Below are 18,409 nucleotides of genomic sequence, written 5' to 3' on the forward strand. Positions count from 1 at the left end.
CGTTCCGTGTAAAGAAACTTTTCCACCTGAGGTAACTTTTGGTTTTTCACCTGAAGAGTTATTCCATATGATTCCGAAGGGTTAAGTTCAGGAAAGAACGATACGAGAGGATGGCAGGAAGCGTAGCAACCAGAGAGTCAGGCTGAAAATGTGCGCGAAAGTGAAAAAGCAATTCCGTAAAGTGAAAAGGACTCCATGCTGGAGATAGTGGGGTGTTTTGGGGAAGGACTAGAAGGGATGAAAGGACTGCTTAATTAAATAATTGTAGCGCAGTGTTTTATGTTTTGTTTATTTTATTTGTTTTGGGGGGTACCTCGGCTCTTTTAATTTTTTTAACACAGCTAAGAGGTACCGGAAGAGTTCCGAAATTTGCTTATATTTTATGCGAAGAACATACCACCTTAGTCGTTTAAGAATAGTAGTAGTCTAAATAATGAGTAAGGAACTATGAATTGTGAGATAAATTCGTTTATGAAACTTAAGTTTGTGAATGTTAGTTTTAGGAAAGAGTAAGATGATGGACTTTGGACGAATATATGATGATTTAGGAAAAGTTGTGGCATCCAATGCCAAAACTTTTTAAAAGGGGGGAGTATTGTAATAAAACGGAATAAGAAACTCGAATTAATTTGGGATAATTGAAACGAGGTATCGCTGGAACATTCATACATTGTTGCAGCCGTGCTGCAGAGGCGATTTTTAGTTGGACATACGATACTTTGAGGCGCTTGAGATCAGACGGTATTAAGTCGCGGGAATTTAAATAATAACCAGCTCGATAAGAGTTGAAAGAGTTAGTGTCACTCAGTCAGAAATTCTGCAGATATTGATACAATGTACGTTTTCGGAGAGCAACCGGCGATCGCCGGCCTATGTAATTGATTCCAATATCCGGTGATAAGGACTTCAGAACGGGTGAAAACGGTCAGTCATGTAGATTAAGAAAGATTTATTAGTCTGGAGACCCTGAGAGGAAAACAGTTCTCAGAATTCGAAGTAGCCGAAATTTTCTTGTAACCACCGAGCTTGGGAACGCTGATTTTTCCACTCAGCAAGAATGATCGTCCAATGATTTCGATTTTGGGACGTTGTGGTACCACCCATAGCGTGGGAGAGAAAGACCGGGGGAAAAAGTACCTCAGAAAAAGTTAGTCAGTCGGTCCGAGGAAAGTGATCAAAAAGAATACCCCTTTAAGTCGGTCCGGGGACGTGATCTGAAAATTATCGAAAATATACCCCTTCGAGTCGGTACGGATAAGTTGAGGAATTATAAGTCTTTGTAGAGTCAGTCATTCAAGATAGAGAAAAGGGACTTAGAATAAATAGGTTTTCACGAAGTAAGAGAAAAGTATAGGTAGATCACGGAATAGAATCGGAGACTCGGTCGGCTCATAAATATTTGGAAAAGTTCAGTATAAAGAAAAGTCCAGTCCTTTGTTTTGTTGGTTTTGTTCAAGTAGAAACGGAATATCGGGAAATAGGTAGTTAAAGAGAACGGAAATAATTTGAAGTTAAAGTCAGTTTATCGGAAGTCAGTAAAGTAACATTCGAGGAGTGATCGTTAATTTTCTTGATTCGTAGTAAGACCAGATATAAACTTGTGTTGAAATTTTTAGATAGGGAAACTTAAAGCGAAAAACGTTTGCGACGGAAAAGTGCGGGAAGTTCGGTTGAGTGTAAAGAATTCGCCGATAAGTGCGGGTAAAGTCTGGTGTCGAAAAGTTTTCATCGGCAGCGTCAGACAAACAGCAGTCGCAGAAAAAGGTAGAAAGTTCCAATTTTTATTCGTCCAGAGTCTTGAAAGCTCCTCTAAAATTCATTGATAAAGTATTGATTTATTATTGAGCGCTAAGTTGGGAAGTTGAATTTTAACCCAAGATTTTGGTTATGAAAGTATGTTTTATTGTTTTGCGCTTAATTGCATGTGTTTAAGAAATTGAAGATTTTTGTTGGTCGTCTTCGACCGAGTACGTATTTGTAGAGAAGTTCCAATTTTATTTTGCCAATAGATTTATTTGTTAAAGTTTTTCATGAGTTTCATTTAAACATCTCCCCAGAAAAACATATCAACTTCAAGACCTGTCCTTCGTGGGACGGGCCGGATCCACATTTTTTCCCCTTTCGAGGGCCTTCTTATTGTGTATTTAACATCTAAAAATAATCACCCCATGACCAGTGGAAAGACGCTCTTCCATTGATCAAAATAAGGGGGTGCATTATTACAAACAGATGATCGGTAAATGTCAAAGTTTATTGTCGATATAGGTTTCTAATGCTTTTTGGATTCATTTTATTCTGTTTTTGTGGATTATGTGCGTTTATATGGATGCATATCTACAGGAATTTTTGTTTGTGGAGTTGGATTTAACTGTATTGAAAAATACCTCTTCACAGTGATATGCTTTCATAGTTTTAAAATTTATGGACATGGACCTATAAGTGGCCACTATAGTTACCAAGAAAAAATTGGAATTATTTGTGTACTGGTTTACTGCCATCAAGCCATAAAGCCAATGTCCAATCTTGATTTTTCCACTTTTATGAGTCTTAATAAAAAAAAACTCGAATTGAACCCTTTTATTTCCTATTGAAAACAAGTTACATAGTTCATAATCATCAGGGATTGAAGTAGGTACTCAGAATTGAACACTAGGATGGAAATTTCTATTTTCATTCGGCTATTCCTTTCATGTGACCCATTAATTGAAGATATACACTTTTACCTTTGGTTATCAGATTATTCTTGAGGAACTCATTTAGTCTCTTCTGCTACTATTCTCTTTAAAAAAATTCAATTCAATTTCAATTAAGAGGCCCCTGTTTCAAAACATAACCTATTTCTTTCAAAACAAATGGAAAAATAGAAGTGCGCAAGGCAAAAAAACAACGATAACGTGCTACGTTATCCACCCGTAAGTTACGGGATGCGGTAACGTTAATACCGCCCGTTATTCTGAAAATGGAAATACGATTCCGGGCATTTGCCTATAAACCGTTCATCTCTTAGTCGGTTTTCTTCTCGCACACTATCGTGCTGGGATTTATGTGTTTATCCTCTATTGGATTAACACTTCATTGGATTATTCAATAAGTTTCAGTTCTTATTTTAATCTCTTGGTCTCCTTCGGTAAATTCGCATTCTCCTTTTGTCTTCATCTGGGTCTAGTAAAACAAGACCTGTAGGTTGTTTATTTTGGAATCCCTCTGTAATGTATTCTGCGAGCCTTAATAATTGTTGCTCTGTTGAATGCTCTCTAGCTCTCTTATGAATCCGAACTGTTCTGTTGGTATTAGTTTCGGATTTTCGGTTTCCTCATTTAGCCTCGTGGCTATAATTCTTTCTACTTCTTTTCCTAACGCCGACAGTAGACTTATCGGTCTATAGTTTTGTGAGAACTTCTTCTGTTTGGATGGTTTATTGAACACTATAACTTCCGCTATTTTCCATTTTTCTGGGTAGTGTTCTATCCTCATAATTCTATTCGCGATATTTGTTAGAGCAGCTATACCTTTTCTAGGTGATTTCTTTAACATAAGATTCGTTATTTTATCGCTTCCGGGAGCTTTCCTCTTCTTCAAACTTCTAATTATTTCCCTGATTTCATTTGGCGACTTTGGTGTGTCTATTTCAGCAGCCGCTGGTAGTTCATCCATTTCTTCTTCATTTTCTCCAACCAGTTCTTCCAAATCTTCATTATCGTCGTCTATCCCGTAATTTATTGTCAATTCCACGGTATTGTGGTTTGAGGTTCCATCTTCCAAAGTTTCAATCGAGAATTCTTGAGTTATGTTTTTCAATGTCGCGATATCTATTACATCTGGTATTCCTATACCAAAAGCAAGATATGCCGGTAACTCCAATCACTATGGCATTTTGTTTTTAGGCGAAATCCTTGAGTGTTTTGCCATTTCTATTCTCTGTTCTGCTGTTCCATAATGGGGATTTACAGTTGAAATTTCCTATGCAGATTTTTGGGTTTGTTCCTTCCAACATGTTGTTAATCTCTTCTTCCAATAAACTGTTTTGTGGTCGCTTACATGCCGAGGTAATTTCGACTCTTTAACGATTTAATTCGGCAACAATCGTCATTGTTTCTGTTTCTCCTTGGGTTTCGTCGGATCTACTTTTGAAGTAGTGTTTCAGATCTGTTCTCACCAATATTGCTACTCCTCCTCCGGTGTTTGTAATTCTGTGGCATCTATATATGTTTCATCATTTATGAAATTCAGTCGTCTGTTCCGGTTTACTCTTGTTTCCTGTAGGGCTATAATATCAGGTTGTCTCTCTGATAATGATATTATTTCTTCTGTCTCGGCTTTCCGAGTGTTGATCCCGTTTATGTTCCACGAGATTATCTTGATGGATTTCTTCCTCATATCCGTAAGGTCCATTAATTCAGTTTACTGAATAATGCTTGGAGTTTTTTCTTCATTTCCCTTTCAATTTTCAACATTATCTTGTTGAAATTTTTTTCCGTGAAAATATCTAAATCATCGGCTGATTCAGATATTTTTCTTTTTTCTTGTTGACTATTTACAGTCGGTTTTAATTAAGTCTTCTTTTGTTCCTCTTTCTTCTGCATAGGCTTAGTAGTTTTTTCTTATTTTCCTGTTCTGCAGGTTTGGTTTTTACAGTTTCCTGAACTTTTCGTGCAGGTGTTGCTTTATTCGACGGCTTTTTCTGTTCTGTCTGTTTTTGGCTGGCTCTCTTCTTTCTGGTCACCAGCTTCGCTACATCCCTTGTAGCTTGCTGGATGGCCCTCTTCTCCACATAAGACGCATGAGGCATTTCTCTCTTCACCTTTTCTGTTGAGTGTGCAGTCACTGCTGCTATGGCTTCCTGAGCACTTCACGCATCTCCACGAGAAGGAGCATTTGTTCTGTGCATGTCCGTACCTTTGGCACCTAAAGCACTGGCTTGGATTTTCAGGCCTCTTTTTGTGTTCAACCACAATACAGAGATTGTAGAGTCGCTTAACTTTTTCTGGGTTTCAACCAGGTAGAGAGGTATGGGCTCCTATGTCTTGTTCGATGTCATTCTGGACACCTCATCGTCTGATATTTCCTGGAATATCAGGTCATTCTTAATCAACGCAAGTTCAGCGTCGATTGGTGAATGCCTAATGACGGCATATATCTTCTTCTCCTCCTCCATTTGGTAGGTAAAATATTCTTTACCATGCTGCTCGAAGAATTTGTTGATTTTTCTAAAATCATCTACGATTGACGCGATGATTCTTATACCGTCTTTAACAACGCAGTTGTAGTCAATCTTTTTTGTGTAGAGAGCTTTGGATATCTCTACCCAATCTGAGGTGCCCATCACACGAGGAACTTTCTCTGGGCGCGCGTTTTGTAGGAGGCGCATTTCGGGGTTTGACCGAAGGCGTTGTAGGGCTTTTCTTGATCTCCACAGGAATTACTTTTTTCCCCACCGAATTGGTTACTTCGGCGAAAGTTGGGGGCTTCAGTGCAGAGAGTTTTACAATTTCCTCTTTGGCTTGACGGAGCTCATGTATCAAAATCGAAACCGTTTCATTGAATTTAGCGATTTCGGCTTTCATGAGCTCATTTTCTTTGCGTAAATTTGTCCGATACACGGACTCACCTTCGCTAAAATTTTCTTCGACTCAATCGGAAGCTTCCATGTAGGAACCCCCATTATCTGACGTCTCCGACATGGCTAAACGTTTTTAGTTTTTCAAAATAGCGATAAATATCAATAAGAGAGAACAGAACAAAAATAACCAATTATTATATAGAAAAAGTCTCACCTGATGTAATTTGAACAGCCAATGATCTTTTGATCTGGACTTTATACAATAACAACACAACAAAACTCATTCACAGAACTCTCCCGAATAATCAGTATTCAATCAAATTCCTTTGTCGTATATTCGAAAAACCATTCAACACGTCTACTTGCCTCGACGTCTCGCACTGAACTCATTTTCTCGATTTCTAAGACTTCTTTGTGCTTGTTCCGTTCAATTCTCCGATGAAGCTCCTCCCACTGAAGGAAATATCTCTTCTTGAGATTATGGTTGATATCTCATAATTTTATCGTTCAAAATATCTTCTCGATCTTCTCCATTTTTACGATTTCGAGTTTCATTTACAATATTTACATTCTTTTCTTCATAATTATGAGCTTGAATCTCAGTTTTTTCACCAACTTCAAAATAGAGATAATCTAAAATCTTCACTTCATTTCTCATTAAACACCACATCACGGGCTACAAATACTCGTTTTTGTATTATACATAGGATCATACAACCGATAATTGTCGCTTTCGTTCATCTCATAGTTAAAGAATTGCTGTTTCAACATAATTTTATTCACTGCAGATCGCTGTTCGTTAATGAGCTTCAGCTGTCTCAACATTTCAGGTGCATTTTTACACGACATGACTGATTGCAACTGATTAAACTCCATCGATGTGGAAATCAGAAACATGGCTTTTGTATTCAATCTTTCCCAGTTTTCCTTATTTTCCTAATCCTGTTTCAACTTTCCGCTAATCAGATCCCCAATTGATTCTGCTTGAGATACAATGTCCATTTGATACTTCCAAAGTTGAAAATTATGGCCGTCAAATTTCTGAACCCTGAATAGGAATTAAAATTATATTAACACTAACGAAAAGGGAAAAGCCCGCCGGCTCATCTCAAAATGCAGACGGGCTTTAACCTAGAATCAAACTTCATTCATAGAAATACCAAACGAGAAGAAGTCCGACTCCCGTACTAAATTTTTTGACAGTGTTCTGAATCTATGGTTCTAGGCTCTAGAACAGCGCTGCTCTAAAATCGCACCGGTGGAAATCTGAACTACTGCTCTGCGGCATCGGCCGTAGGTGGCGGGCCAAAACCTATTCATTCGATTTGAAATTTTGAACCCCAGTAGACTTTGCGTCGTCTTACTTGTAATTCACAAAAGAAACTATTTCATTCATTTTCAACAAAACTAAATATACTACATTAGGTACAGATAAATCGATGACAAATTTGTTGATTGAAAAATGAATCGTGATTTTTTTTCAACTAATGAATTGTAGGTACAGAAACAATTAAAATCGAAGACTGAAATTACCCACATGGAACAAAAAAGGTATACCACCTAAAAAAACGACTACATTGCAGGGGTGTTGTAAAAGTATTCAAGTACAAATTTTTTTTAAATGAAATAAGAGCAGTTTAGGAAGGAGCGGAATTTTTATTAACCCTTAAACCATATCTCTAAGGAGTTGTTCTGCAGAAAATGATATTGGTTAGGAATATAACGACATAACCATTACAGTGAATCAGAAATGAATTATAGGTTTCCTTGTAATTGCTCCTGTTGACTGGATATTCGAAGTCTTCTCTTCGGTAAACTCTCTGTTTCTTCTGGTAAACCATTTTCGAGAAAAATTCGTTGAAGGAATGTTGAGTTTTCAAATACTGAAAATACATCCATAAATAAGTAGGTACTCAGTTGCAAAATTGTACTTCATCTTAAATTAGTAGGATTTTCATAAGAATAACGCTTGGTTTTGTATGATCTTTGGGTATTCAACTCGGTCGTATTCAAACTCATTATTTTTTGAACGAATATGATATAGAATCATATTTTCCAACTTTTTCGGCAACCCAAAAAAGCACTCCTTGTGGCCAAGCGGCCTGTTATGAGATCTAAAGAATAGCTACAATTGAGTTTGAGTGATTTTGGAGACAGCGGTCTCATCGAACCGCTGGCCTTAAATCGAGTCAACTTTAAACGTGTTCGAATACAATTTTTCTTTGAAGAACTTATACTTTCTCAAGCCATCGGTGAGCAGACAAATTCCAAGCTTCATGATTACACAAACATAATTATCAAAAAACCAAACACTTACCAGTAAAGCAAGAAACGGAACTAGAAGAACGTATATGATTCCCACTAGTCAAACAAATTATTGAAAAAATAAGAACATTTCTTGGAAAAACTTCGCCAAAATAAATCTGTCATCAGAACAGTATTTCATAGATTGAAAATCTATCATAGATCAACTTAAAATATAGTTGGACCACTCTGACAAGTGGCGCCACCTATTATTATGGTACACTAATCACAAAAAATTATTCTAAATTTGATCGTTAGGTGTCACTGCATTTTGAGCTTTCGATCGTTATCACTCGTGAATGACAGACATAATAGCTATTTATGTAACAAGTACATAAATTAGGTCTTTATGGACGAGTCCAAAAGTTTATAGGCAACTTGGGCAAGTCCATAAAGCCTAATTGTATGTACGAGTTGCATACAGAGCTTTATGTTGAACTGTAATGCAGCAATTTCATTTTCTGAAATGGCTTATTGGCCTTATTGCTCAAAAACATTAATAAGTGTGCTTTTGATTTTCTTACCTTAGTAACCAGCGACCGAGAAATTTCGTTCACTCCGTTTTGAAATAAGATATCATCCACATCATAACAATGCATGTAAAGAATACTAAAATCCATAGCTGCCGTTGCACACTCGGCCGCTACTACCTCGCAGCCAGGTGTAAGCAGGTAACATTTCGATGTATTTCTACGTTCATGACGTACACGAATGGTTTTGATATCAAATTAAAGCTAATTTTTTTTCGAATAGGATGATGTAAGGCTGCCTGTGAAAAAATAGCCGCAAGTTAGGTCGGCCATCTGTTAAAATAGCGTTGTTTAAAGTTTAGTGCGGAGAATAAATGGTTGGCTTCTTCTGGATGGTGCCCTGAAACCAACATTTTTTCTGGGAAGTTCAACTCCAATACAAGTAGAAAATGTATTATGTAATTGAGCTAACACATTTTCAGATGAGGAAAAAGCTAAAAAATTAGCTTTAATTTGATATCAAAAACATCCGTGTACGTCAAGAACGTAGAAATACATCGAAATGTTACCTGCTTACACCTGGCTGCGAGGTAGTTGCGGCAGAGTGTGCAACGGCAGCCATGGATTTTAGTATTCTTTACATGCATTGCTATGATGTGGATGATATTTTATTTCAATAAGTGAACGAAATTTCTCTTGGAATATTGATTAACATTAATTTAATTGAAATTACTTGCGGCCACTTTTGACAGGCTGCAATGTTATCAGTGTATTCTCCTATCGATAAACGTATGTAAAAATGTGTGTTTGTCTCTGTACGTAATGAACGTAGTAATTCTGCAACGGGATCTCGTACTATATATTCTGCCTTGATCATTACAAGAAAATTAAAAATGAGCGTTACAGATTCCCTCTTTATTTGGTTTCGTCGAAAATTAGTACATGTACCATACTAAGGCTAAGTTGGAAGGGGTTGCACTTCATTACACTAATAAAATATTTCTGAGGGCTTCATTTCCTGAATGTGCACAGAAATTCATAGCTTTGTTGAAGACTTGATCTCGGAGGGAATAATATTTTCATTAGATGTCGCACATTTTTTCGGAAGATGCACAATTTGCTATCAAGTTAAATAAGAATAAACTTTTCGAATGTACAGGGTGGGCAAATTTCGATGTTTTAGCACTACAGCTTTTAAACCAGTGGAGATAGACAAAATCTGATACCTCATTCTCGGTCTCTTTTTCTGAGAAACTAATAAGTGTTATAGTCCTTTTTGGCCACCTTCTTTTGTTTTCGAGTTATAAGCGAAAATTGAAAAAATGGCGATTTCGAAATAAATTTATATCTCCGCTAATACTGATGATAGAGCTCTGAAATTGAAACATTATACAGGCACTTCTTTAAGTAGAATCCAGTGGCGTGCTTGCTCTTTCAGCAGGATGTTTAATTACGGAGCTATGACCCAAAGTTATGTTTTTTTGAATGGAAACACTAGATTTCTGTGCAATTTTTTGAATGCTCAATTTTTACTGATTTCAAAAATATATAACGTTATATGGTTTGTATTAATAAAAATAATAAAAAATGGTCAAAAACCTCCTTTCTCAATATTTCTATGGTTTCAACTTTCGATGAGAATAGAAAAATGTAGCATCTTATCATTACCACAGTCTCCTTCTATTAGTCCTTTCATTTCTATGCTTCTTACTCAATTTCTCCAAGATTCAAATTTTGTGAAAATTGGTAAAAAGCATAGAAAGAATGACATTGCCGGAAGGAGACTGATCTTGTTTTAGGAAGCTCTATTTTTCTGTTCTCGTCAAAAGTTGAAACCATAGAAATATTGGGAAAACAAAGGTTTTTGATCATTTTCTATTTTTTATATTGATACAAATAATATGATGTTATATATTTTTGAAATCAGTAAGAATTAAGCTTTCAGAAAATTGCACAGAAATCTGATGTTCCCATTTAAAAAAACAAAACTTAGGGTAATAGCTTCGTAATTAAAAATCCTGCTAAAAAGGCAAGCACGCCACTGGATTCTACTTGAAAAAGTGCCTGTATAATGTTTCAATTCCAGAGCTTTATCATCAGTATTAGCGGAGATATAAATTAATTTCGAAATCGCCATTTTTCCAATTTTCGCTTATAACTCGAAAACAAAAGAAGGTGGAAAAAAATGACTACTACTCTTGTTAGTTTCTCAGAAAAAGAGACCGAGAATGGGGTATCAGATTTTGTCTATCTCCACTGGTTTAAAAGCTGTAGTGCTAAAACATCGAAATTTGCCCACCCTGTACCTAAATACTTAGAAAACGAAGATTTGCTTTTGCAACAGCAATAAAATATGACTAGACTTAAGTTAATGGACAAGGACTTCTCGATTATATCAAATTGAAATATATTCATGAGTGCCTTCAAGATTCAAAACTTATTATGGAAGTACTTAATAACTGCACTTCGCGTTCTATATTTGATTGATCGCTCAATTTTTATCTACTTAATCCGGTTCTATGAATCGAAATTCAGATGATGTTCATTGAACTTACCGAATGCTGAACCATCCATTGCTGCAATAACTGGTACACAAAGATTTTGTATCTTATTAGTTACCGATTTTAGTTTGTGTAAAAACAGTGTTATTTCATGGTTAGTCATCTTTGACCTTTCCTTCAAATCGGCCCCTGAAATGAAGATTGAATAAGTTAATATATCACGTAATATCTATAATATCGAACAGATAATAGTATAAAGTATTGAGTATTGGAATAAAGAACTTTTACTGCGTTAAACCAATCAGAAAGTTGAGTTTAATAAAGTCGATATGAAAATCACAGCATTCATTTTTCTTTTCGTTTTTCACCTAAAACTCTAAAAGTATGAATTTATCCCGACTGACAGCGGGTGGATATTTAATTTTTCAAAAACAATTATAATAGCACACCTACATGAATACATACTTTATAAATAAATTTGGGGTGTCTGTACTTAACGAGAAACTATTTTTGTGTTTTTTGGATTATTTGCACGATATCTGAACCTAATCAACGCTTTTTTAAATTTTTGTCTGTCCATGTCTCTATTTACACTTGTGATCTCCGGATTCGTAAGACCTATATAACACGCAGGACAATTGGGAAGATAACAATACGAGAAAGGCTTAAGGGGAAGTAGTACATACGATTCGAGAGCAAGACGATCGACATTGGTTGCTTTACGGATGCTACCCCAAATACGAAAATGTGTCACATCTTTGAGCAATAGCCTGAATTACGTACTGAGTCAGTTGAAAAATAGAAATTACCACGTGAGAGGTAATATTAGTAATATTGAATTGCTTTCAGTTATTCCTGAATTATAGCGTAATTTTGCCATATATCGCTGTGAAAATCTTTGCAATATATGAAGAATTGAATCGCTGATGTCACCCCGTCGTTATTTTTATCGCAATATGCCGAAAAATCGTCAAAATATCATTGTGAAAACAAGTTTTATTGACACCAAAGTGTCAATTGATATTCTGATCGCCTCCTTTTTTTCAGCACAACACCTTCAACATTATCCTTTGTTTTGTGAAACTCATTAGTCAGCTAGATAAAATCTTTGCGAGTTTTAGATGAAAACTCTGAAACTGTATTCAAAAAGAAATTTCAATGAATTCTTCAACAACAAAAAGAGCTGCTCAGTTATGGGCAGCGATAAACTCTTTCAATTTTGTGGTTTGTTTAACGGTAGCAAGTAAATATTCAAATATATTGGAACCAATAGCAAATACACTACAAGGTGTTTTTATCAATTTTGTAGATGTTCAACGTCACATAAATTTTATTATAGATATACCTATGTGGAAAATATCGTTCCGATGATGCATGCTTCACAGAAATTTTTTCCAAAGCATCATCTATTGCTCAGAGTCTCAAATATACAGATTGGAAATCCACGAATTCGCGGTAGACAAATGTATATCTAATTATGAAGCTGAAGATTACCTACTTCAAAAAATCTATATTCATCCAATATTAAGATCATCTGATTTCAGCCCTTGAAACGAGATTCTCAAAAAGAATATGAAATGTTTTCTCTTCGTTCAATATTTTGTCCAAGAATTCAAAATTACTAGATATTGAATCTTGCGCATCTAAGATCGGCCATATTTATAGCATTGAAGATTTTATGGAGCTTGATGCAGCCGTTCGGTCTTGGACGATCATTTAATTGATTCCATCTTTTTGAAAATTTTTCGATAGTCACCGTTTGAGTAATTTTTCTCTCAATAAATCTAACCGTAGTTGGAAATGTAATACATATTCTGAAAGAGCAACTTCTCTAGTTGAAAATCTGAAGATTTTATGGAGCTCGTTGCAGCAGTTCGCTCTTGACGATCATTTAATTGATTCCATCTTTTTGGAAATTTTTCGATAGTCACCGTAAAAGTAGTTTTTCTTTCCATAAAACTAACCGTAAATGTAAATGTGATACATATTCTGAAAGAGCAACTCCTCTAGTTGAAAATCTGAAGATTTTATGGAGCTCGTTGCAGCAGTTCGGTCTTGACGACCATTTAATTGATTCCATTTTTTTGGAAATTTTTCGATAGTCACCGTTAGAGTAATTTTTCTTTCAATAAAAATAACCGTAGATGATGGAAATGTGATACATATTCTGAAAGAGCAACTCCTCTAGTTGAAAATTTGAAGATTTTATGGAGCTCGATACAGCCGTTCGGTCTTGACGATCATTTAATTTATTCCATCTTCTTGGAAATTTTTCGGTAGTCACTGTTAGAGTAATTTTTCTTTCAATAAAACTAACCGTAGATGAATATGTGATACATATTCTGAAGGAGCAACTCCTCTAGTTAAAAATCTGAAGATTTTATGGAGCTCGTTGCAGCAGTTCGGTCTTGACGATCATTTAATTGATTCCATATTTTTGAAAAATTTTTTATAGTCACCATAAGAGTAATTTTTCTTTCAATAAAACTAACCGTAGATGATGGAAATGTGATACATATTCTGAAAGAGCAACCCTTCTAGTTGAAAATCTGAAGATTTTATGGAGCTCGTTGCAGCAGTTCGGTCTTGACGATCATTTAATTGATTCCATATTTTTGAAAAATTTTTTATAGTCACCATAAGAGTAATTTTTCTTTCAATAAAACTAACCGTAGATGATGGAAATGTGATACATATTCTGAAAGAGCAACCCTTCTAGTTGAAAATCTGAAGATTTTATGGAGCTCGTTGCAGCAGTTCGGTCTTGACGATCATTTAATTTATTCCATATTTTTGAAAAAATTTTTATAGTCACCGTAAGAGTAATTTTTCTTTCAATAGAAATAACCGTAGATGATGGAAATGTGATACATATTCTGAAAGAGCAACTCCTCTAGTTGAAAATCTGAAGATTTTATGGAGCTCGATGCAGCCGTTCGGTCTTGACGATCATTTAATTTATTCCATCTTCTTGGAAATTTTTCGGTAGTCACTGTTAGAGTAATTTTTCTTTCAATAAAATTAACCGTAGATGAATATGTGATACATATTCTGAAAGAGCAACTCCTCTAGTTAAAAATCTGAAGATTTTATGGAGCTCGTTGCAGCAGTTCGGTCTTGACGATCATTTAATTGATTCCATATTTTTGAAAAATTTTTTATAGTCACCGTAAGAGTAATTTTTCTTTCAATAAAACTAACCATAGATGGAAAAGTGATATATATTCTGAAAGAGCAACTCCTCTAGTTAAAAATCTGAAGATTTTATGAAGCTCGATGCAACCGTGCGGTCTTGACGATCATTTAATTGATTCCATCTTTTTGGATATTTTTCGATAGTTACCGTTAGAGAAATTTTTCTTTCAGTTAAACTAACCGTAGACGATATTTTGTCCCCCCTGAGAAAAATTTCTGCGGGCGCCCATGCCTGTAAAATATATTCTATGGAACCTAGAAAGTCCTACGTGGAGTCAAAAAAATTGTAATTTAGTCTTCTTTTCATTAATACTTTTTAAAATTTGACATTTATCAAACAAGTAATCAGTGTTGCCAACATTTGCAAATTGTTGTTTTTCTCAATTTTTTTTACTGGAACATTCTATATATTAATACATTTTCGCCTTAAGCGTTCCAAGAGCTATTATTGATGATATGGCATATCATGGGTCTCCTGGTCATACCTTAAGAGTTGCATGTAATTTAGTTTGGTAAATCTAGAATATTGGTATAATTCGGTAATGAATGAGTAAAATCGTAACCATAGCAACATAAAAAAAATTTCTGTCAAAGCTAGAAATGTTCGCTCTAGATTATGGATATAATTTTTATTGCTATATAAAAATCCACTAATAAGAATCAAATTACATTTTTTCTACATAAATTGATTAGTAGCTCTTAAATTAAGATTAGGAGACCTATGATGTGATACATTATCAATCATCTCTTGAAATTCTCTATTTGAAAATGTACTAATATAAAGGGAATATCATTTAAAAAAATTGAGGAAAACTACAATTTTCAAATGTTAGCAAAACTAATTAGTTGCTGGTAGTATTCAAAATTTGAAAGCGTTAATATGTAGAAGACTAAATTACAAGTTTTTTGACACCACGTAGGACTTTGTATAGGTTCAATTGAGCACAGATTATAGAGTAGAAAGTTAGGAAACGCCCTTATATCTAGTACATTTTGGTCAGTGAAAATACGCTTGACAATGAGATGGCGCTGAAAACCCACTGCCAATACGAAAAAACTTTTTAATAACAGTTTTCTGTTTTTTTATGTATTCCTTGTATTCCATGTCGATATATCGACTTTGTTTCGATCAGAAAACAAACATCCTGAGCGACAAATCAAAAGCATGGTTTTGTTTTGTGCAAAGATTATATTATAATCTTTGGTTTTGTGATGATGTCAGTTTTCATCTAAACATTGTTTGGAATCAATTGATATCAATGAAAAACGCTGTTGGATGTGCTATATTTTTATTTGCAATTCATAAAAAATTTACAAAAATTGAAATTATGGGCAATAAATGAAGCTTTGACTAGGACACTAAAGTATATAGTGATCTGCTATACGTTATTTATGTGCAATAGGTTGTTTTGTATCAATATACGTATAAACTTAGGTGGATTTTGAATTTGTGAAATATAAATATATCAGAAATTAATATGAACTAATATTCAATATACCATCATATCATACACATTCCAGTTACTTACATATGTAGGTATTATTTATAGAATTTTCAGAACCACATATAAAAAAAACTTACATGACCTGTAGTCAGTATAGTTTCTTGGTGCTTTTTTTATGATTTCCTTATGATATGGTCTCTTTATGACACAATATACAAATATTAATGAATGAACAAAACACTCATAGCAGGTTTCATAAAACTTTGACTTTCCAATATATATAATAGATTTTCTTTCAAAAATTCATCGAAAAAATAAAGCTCGAAAGAGCATGAACAACTTTTATATGAATTTTTTTTTGTAGCTGTTATACTTTCACAGATAAGGGGATAGGGAATTTCAAACGGGCCATCCTGTACGTAGTAAATTGTCAACAAGTAGAGAATAGTCCCACTCATTCATGCCATACATAACCCGGGGTGTAAGGGGGAAGGATGCGTTTTATAGCCTCTCCTCTCAAATGCCAACCTCACCTACTCGCGGTGCACCCTGTTCTTGCGAACGAGGCTCTGGCGACCGAACATGAGCGGTATAACTCTGTTTTCCACAATTACGTAGCCTAAACATTGGCTTGAGCAGGAAATGGCTCTCTGCGTTGCTCAAGTTACGTCTCAGACCTTGTCGTCTCAGGATACCTGTGCCACAAGATAATCTAGTCGTAGCCGCAACCAAAGTTGCACTGACAGCGTTACCAGTGCAGCTTTTGAACACCTTCTAACGCAGCTCCTACAAAAAGATGGATCAGTCGAACAGGACAAAATTCGTATCCGGAGGTAAAATACCCTCCCATTCGGATCTCCGGGGGAGGGTGCCTGAGCGAGTGAATCATCGAACAAACACCAATGAAAAGCACATAGCTTTTGCAGCATGGAACGTCAGAACCTTGCTAGACAACCCCAAGGCCGACCGACCAGAGAGGCGTACTGCCCTAATCGATAAGGAACTGCAACGAACATCCATTGCAATAGTTGCTTTAAGCGAAACACGCTTTTCGGACGAAGGTAGCTTGGTAGAACAAGCGTATACTTTTTTCTGGAAAGGCTTGCCGGAAGGCGAAATCAGACAACATGGCGTAGGCTTTGCCATTAGAAACGACCTGGCCGCCAAACTTACCGAAAATCCAGTTGGTATCTCAGAACGTTTAATGACCCTACGTTTTCCTGCAGCGAATAACACGTTTGTGAACATCATTGCAGTATACGCACCCACTTTGAACTCCTCTGACAACTTAAAGGACACTTTTTACGAAACACTCGTTGCTACATTAAGTAAAATCCCAAAACGGGAACGAATTATTCTCCTTGGAGACTTCAACGCTAGAGTGGGCAGAGGTCAAGACTCAGAACTATGGCCGGGAATAATAGGGAAACACGGCACAGACAGCATCAATTCGAATGGAGAACGTCTGCTGGCTCTTTGTGCAGAACACAATCTGTGTATAACGAACACCTATTTTATTACGAGACCCAATTCAAGGGGGACCTGGCGCCACCCGCGCTCAGGGCATTGGCATACCCTCGACTATGTGATCGTGAGAAGGAAAGATCTGAAAGAGGTGTTGGTCACTAAACCCAGAGCAGATCTGGAGTGCTGGACTGATCATAGGCTGGTAATCTCGAGAATGAAAATCTCAATGCGCCCAAAATACCAACGCAAGCCGAAGTATCTAAGAGAGCGCCTTCAAATATCCAAACTACAAAACCCTTCTACAAAAGACAGAATCACAGCTGCCGTCAAAGATAGCCTATCACCATCGGATTATAACGACGACATTGAGACTCATTGGCTCCGTTTCAAGTCATCCCTTACAAATACAGCGAAAGAAATACTGGGCACAGAACGCTCCCGAAAATCCCCAGACTGGTTTGCCGACAGCGAAACTCATATCGCACCCCTTTTGGACGCAAAACACAAAGCGATGAAAACCGCAATTAACAGGCCTGGCGATGTTGCAGCCCAAATAGGTTTCATAAACATAAAACGCGAGGTCCGTCAAGAAATAAGAAAAATCAAGGACAGCTGGTGGAAAGAAAAAGCTAGGGAAATACAAGCTTACGCCGATAACCATGACTACAGGCGTTTTTTCGAAGCTATTAAAACTGTTTACGGTCCAAACAGAAAAGCTAGCTTTCCTATAAGAGATGCTCATGGAGCTATTCTAACTGATGATAGAAAAATTCTCGAAAGATGGAAGGAGCATTACTCACAGGTCTTGAATCAAAATAACGACTCGGATTTATCCATTTTAGACCTGCTTCCCGCGTATAGTCCGATGACATCGCTTGATGACGAAATTTCAATGTCGGAAATCATAAGCGCGATTAAAAATATGAAAAATGATAAGTCACCTGGTCTAGACGGCATTCCGGCGCAGATATTCAAAGCCTTGGATGAGGACATTGTCAATAGTCTCCTAATACTATTCCGCAAGATCTGGGAACAGGGAGATGTGCCACAAGACTTCAGAGACGCTTTAGTTATCAACCTCTATAAGAACAAAGGCGATACGTCGAATTGCAACAATTACAGGGGCATATCGTTGCTTAATGTGGCCGGTAAAATTCTCTCGAAGATTATGGCTAATCGTCTGGTTCCACTCTTAGAGAAGCTTTTACCTGAATCCCAGTGCGGCTTTCGACCAAATCGAGGTACGGTGGACCTAATTTTTACACTGCGACAGCTACAAGAAAAGGCCCGTGAACAACAATCAAGGATTTATACAGCCTTCATCGATTTAAGCAAGGCATTCGACTCGGTGAATCGGAGAGCGCTCTGGAAAATCATGGCACGTCTAGGAGTACCCGAAAAATTCCTAGCAGTGTGTAAAAGCCTTCATACCAACAACACCGCTAGAATACAGCATAATGGCTCTAC

The 18,409-nt window shown here is 36.3% G+C and overlaps 1 protein-coding gene across 1 annotated transcript in view; it reads right to left on the reverse strand.

Annotated features, from left to right (window-relative positions):
* Positions 1-18,409, reverse strand: part of LOC123317193 (methylglutaconyl-CoA hydratase, mitochondrial) — an 81,841-nt gene that overhangs the window by 54,606 nt on the left and 8,826 nt on the right. Inside the window, exon 2 of the mRNA XM_044903598.1 lies at positions 10,890-11,024. Coding sequence (XP_044759533.1) covers positions 10,890-11,024 — 135 coding nt within the window. The remainder of the gene's footprint in view (positions 1-10,889; positions 11,025-18,409) is intronic.

The sequence above is a fragment of the Coccinella septempunctata genome, chromosome 7, assembly GCF_907165205.1.
Source record: "Coccinella septempunctata chromosome 7, icCocSept1.1, whole genome shotgun sequence".
In the NCBI taxonomy this organism is placed as follows: Eukaryota; Metazoa; Arthropoda; class Insecta; order Coleoptera; family Coccinellidae; genus Coccinella; species Coccinella septempunctata.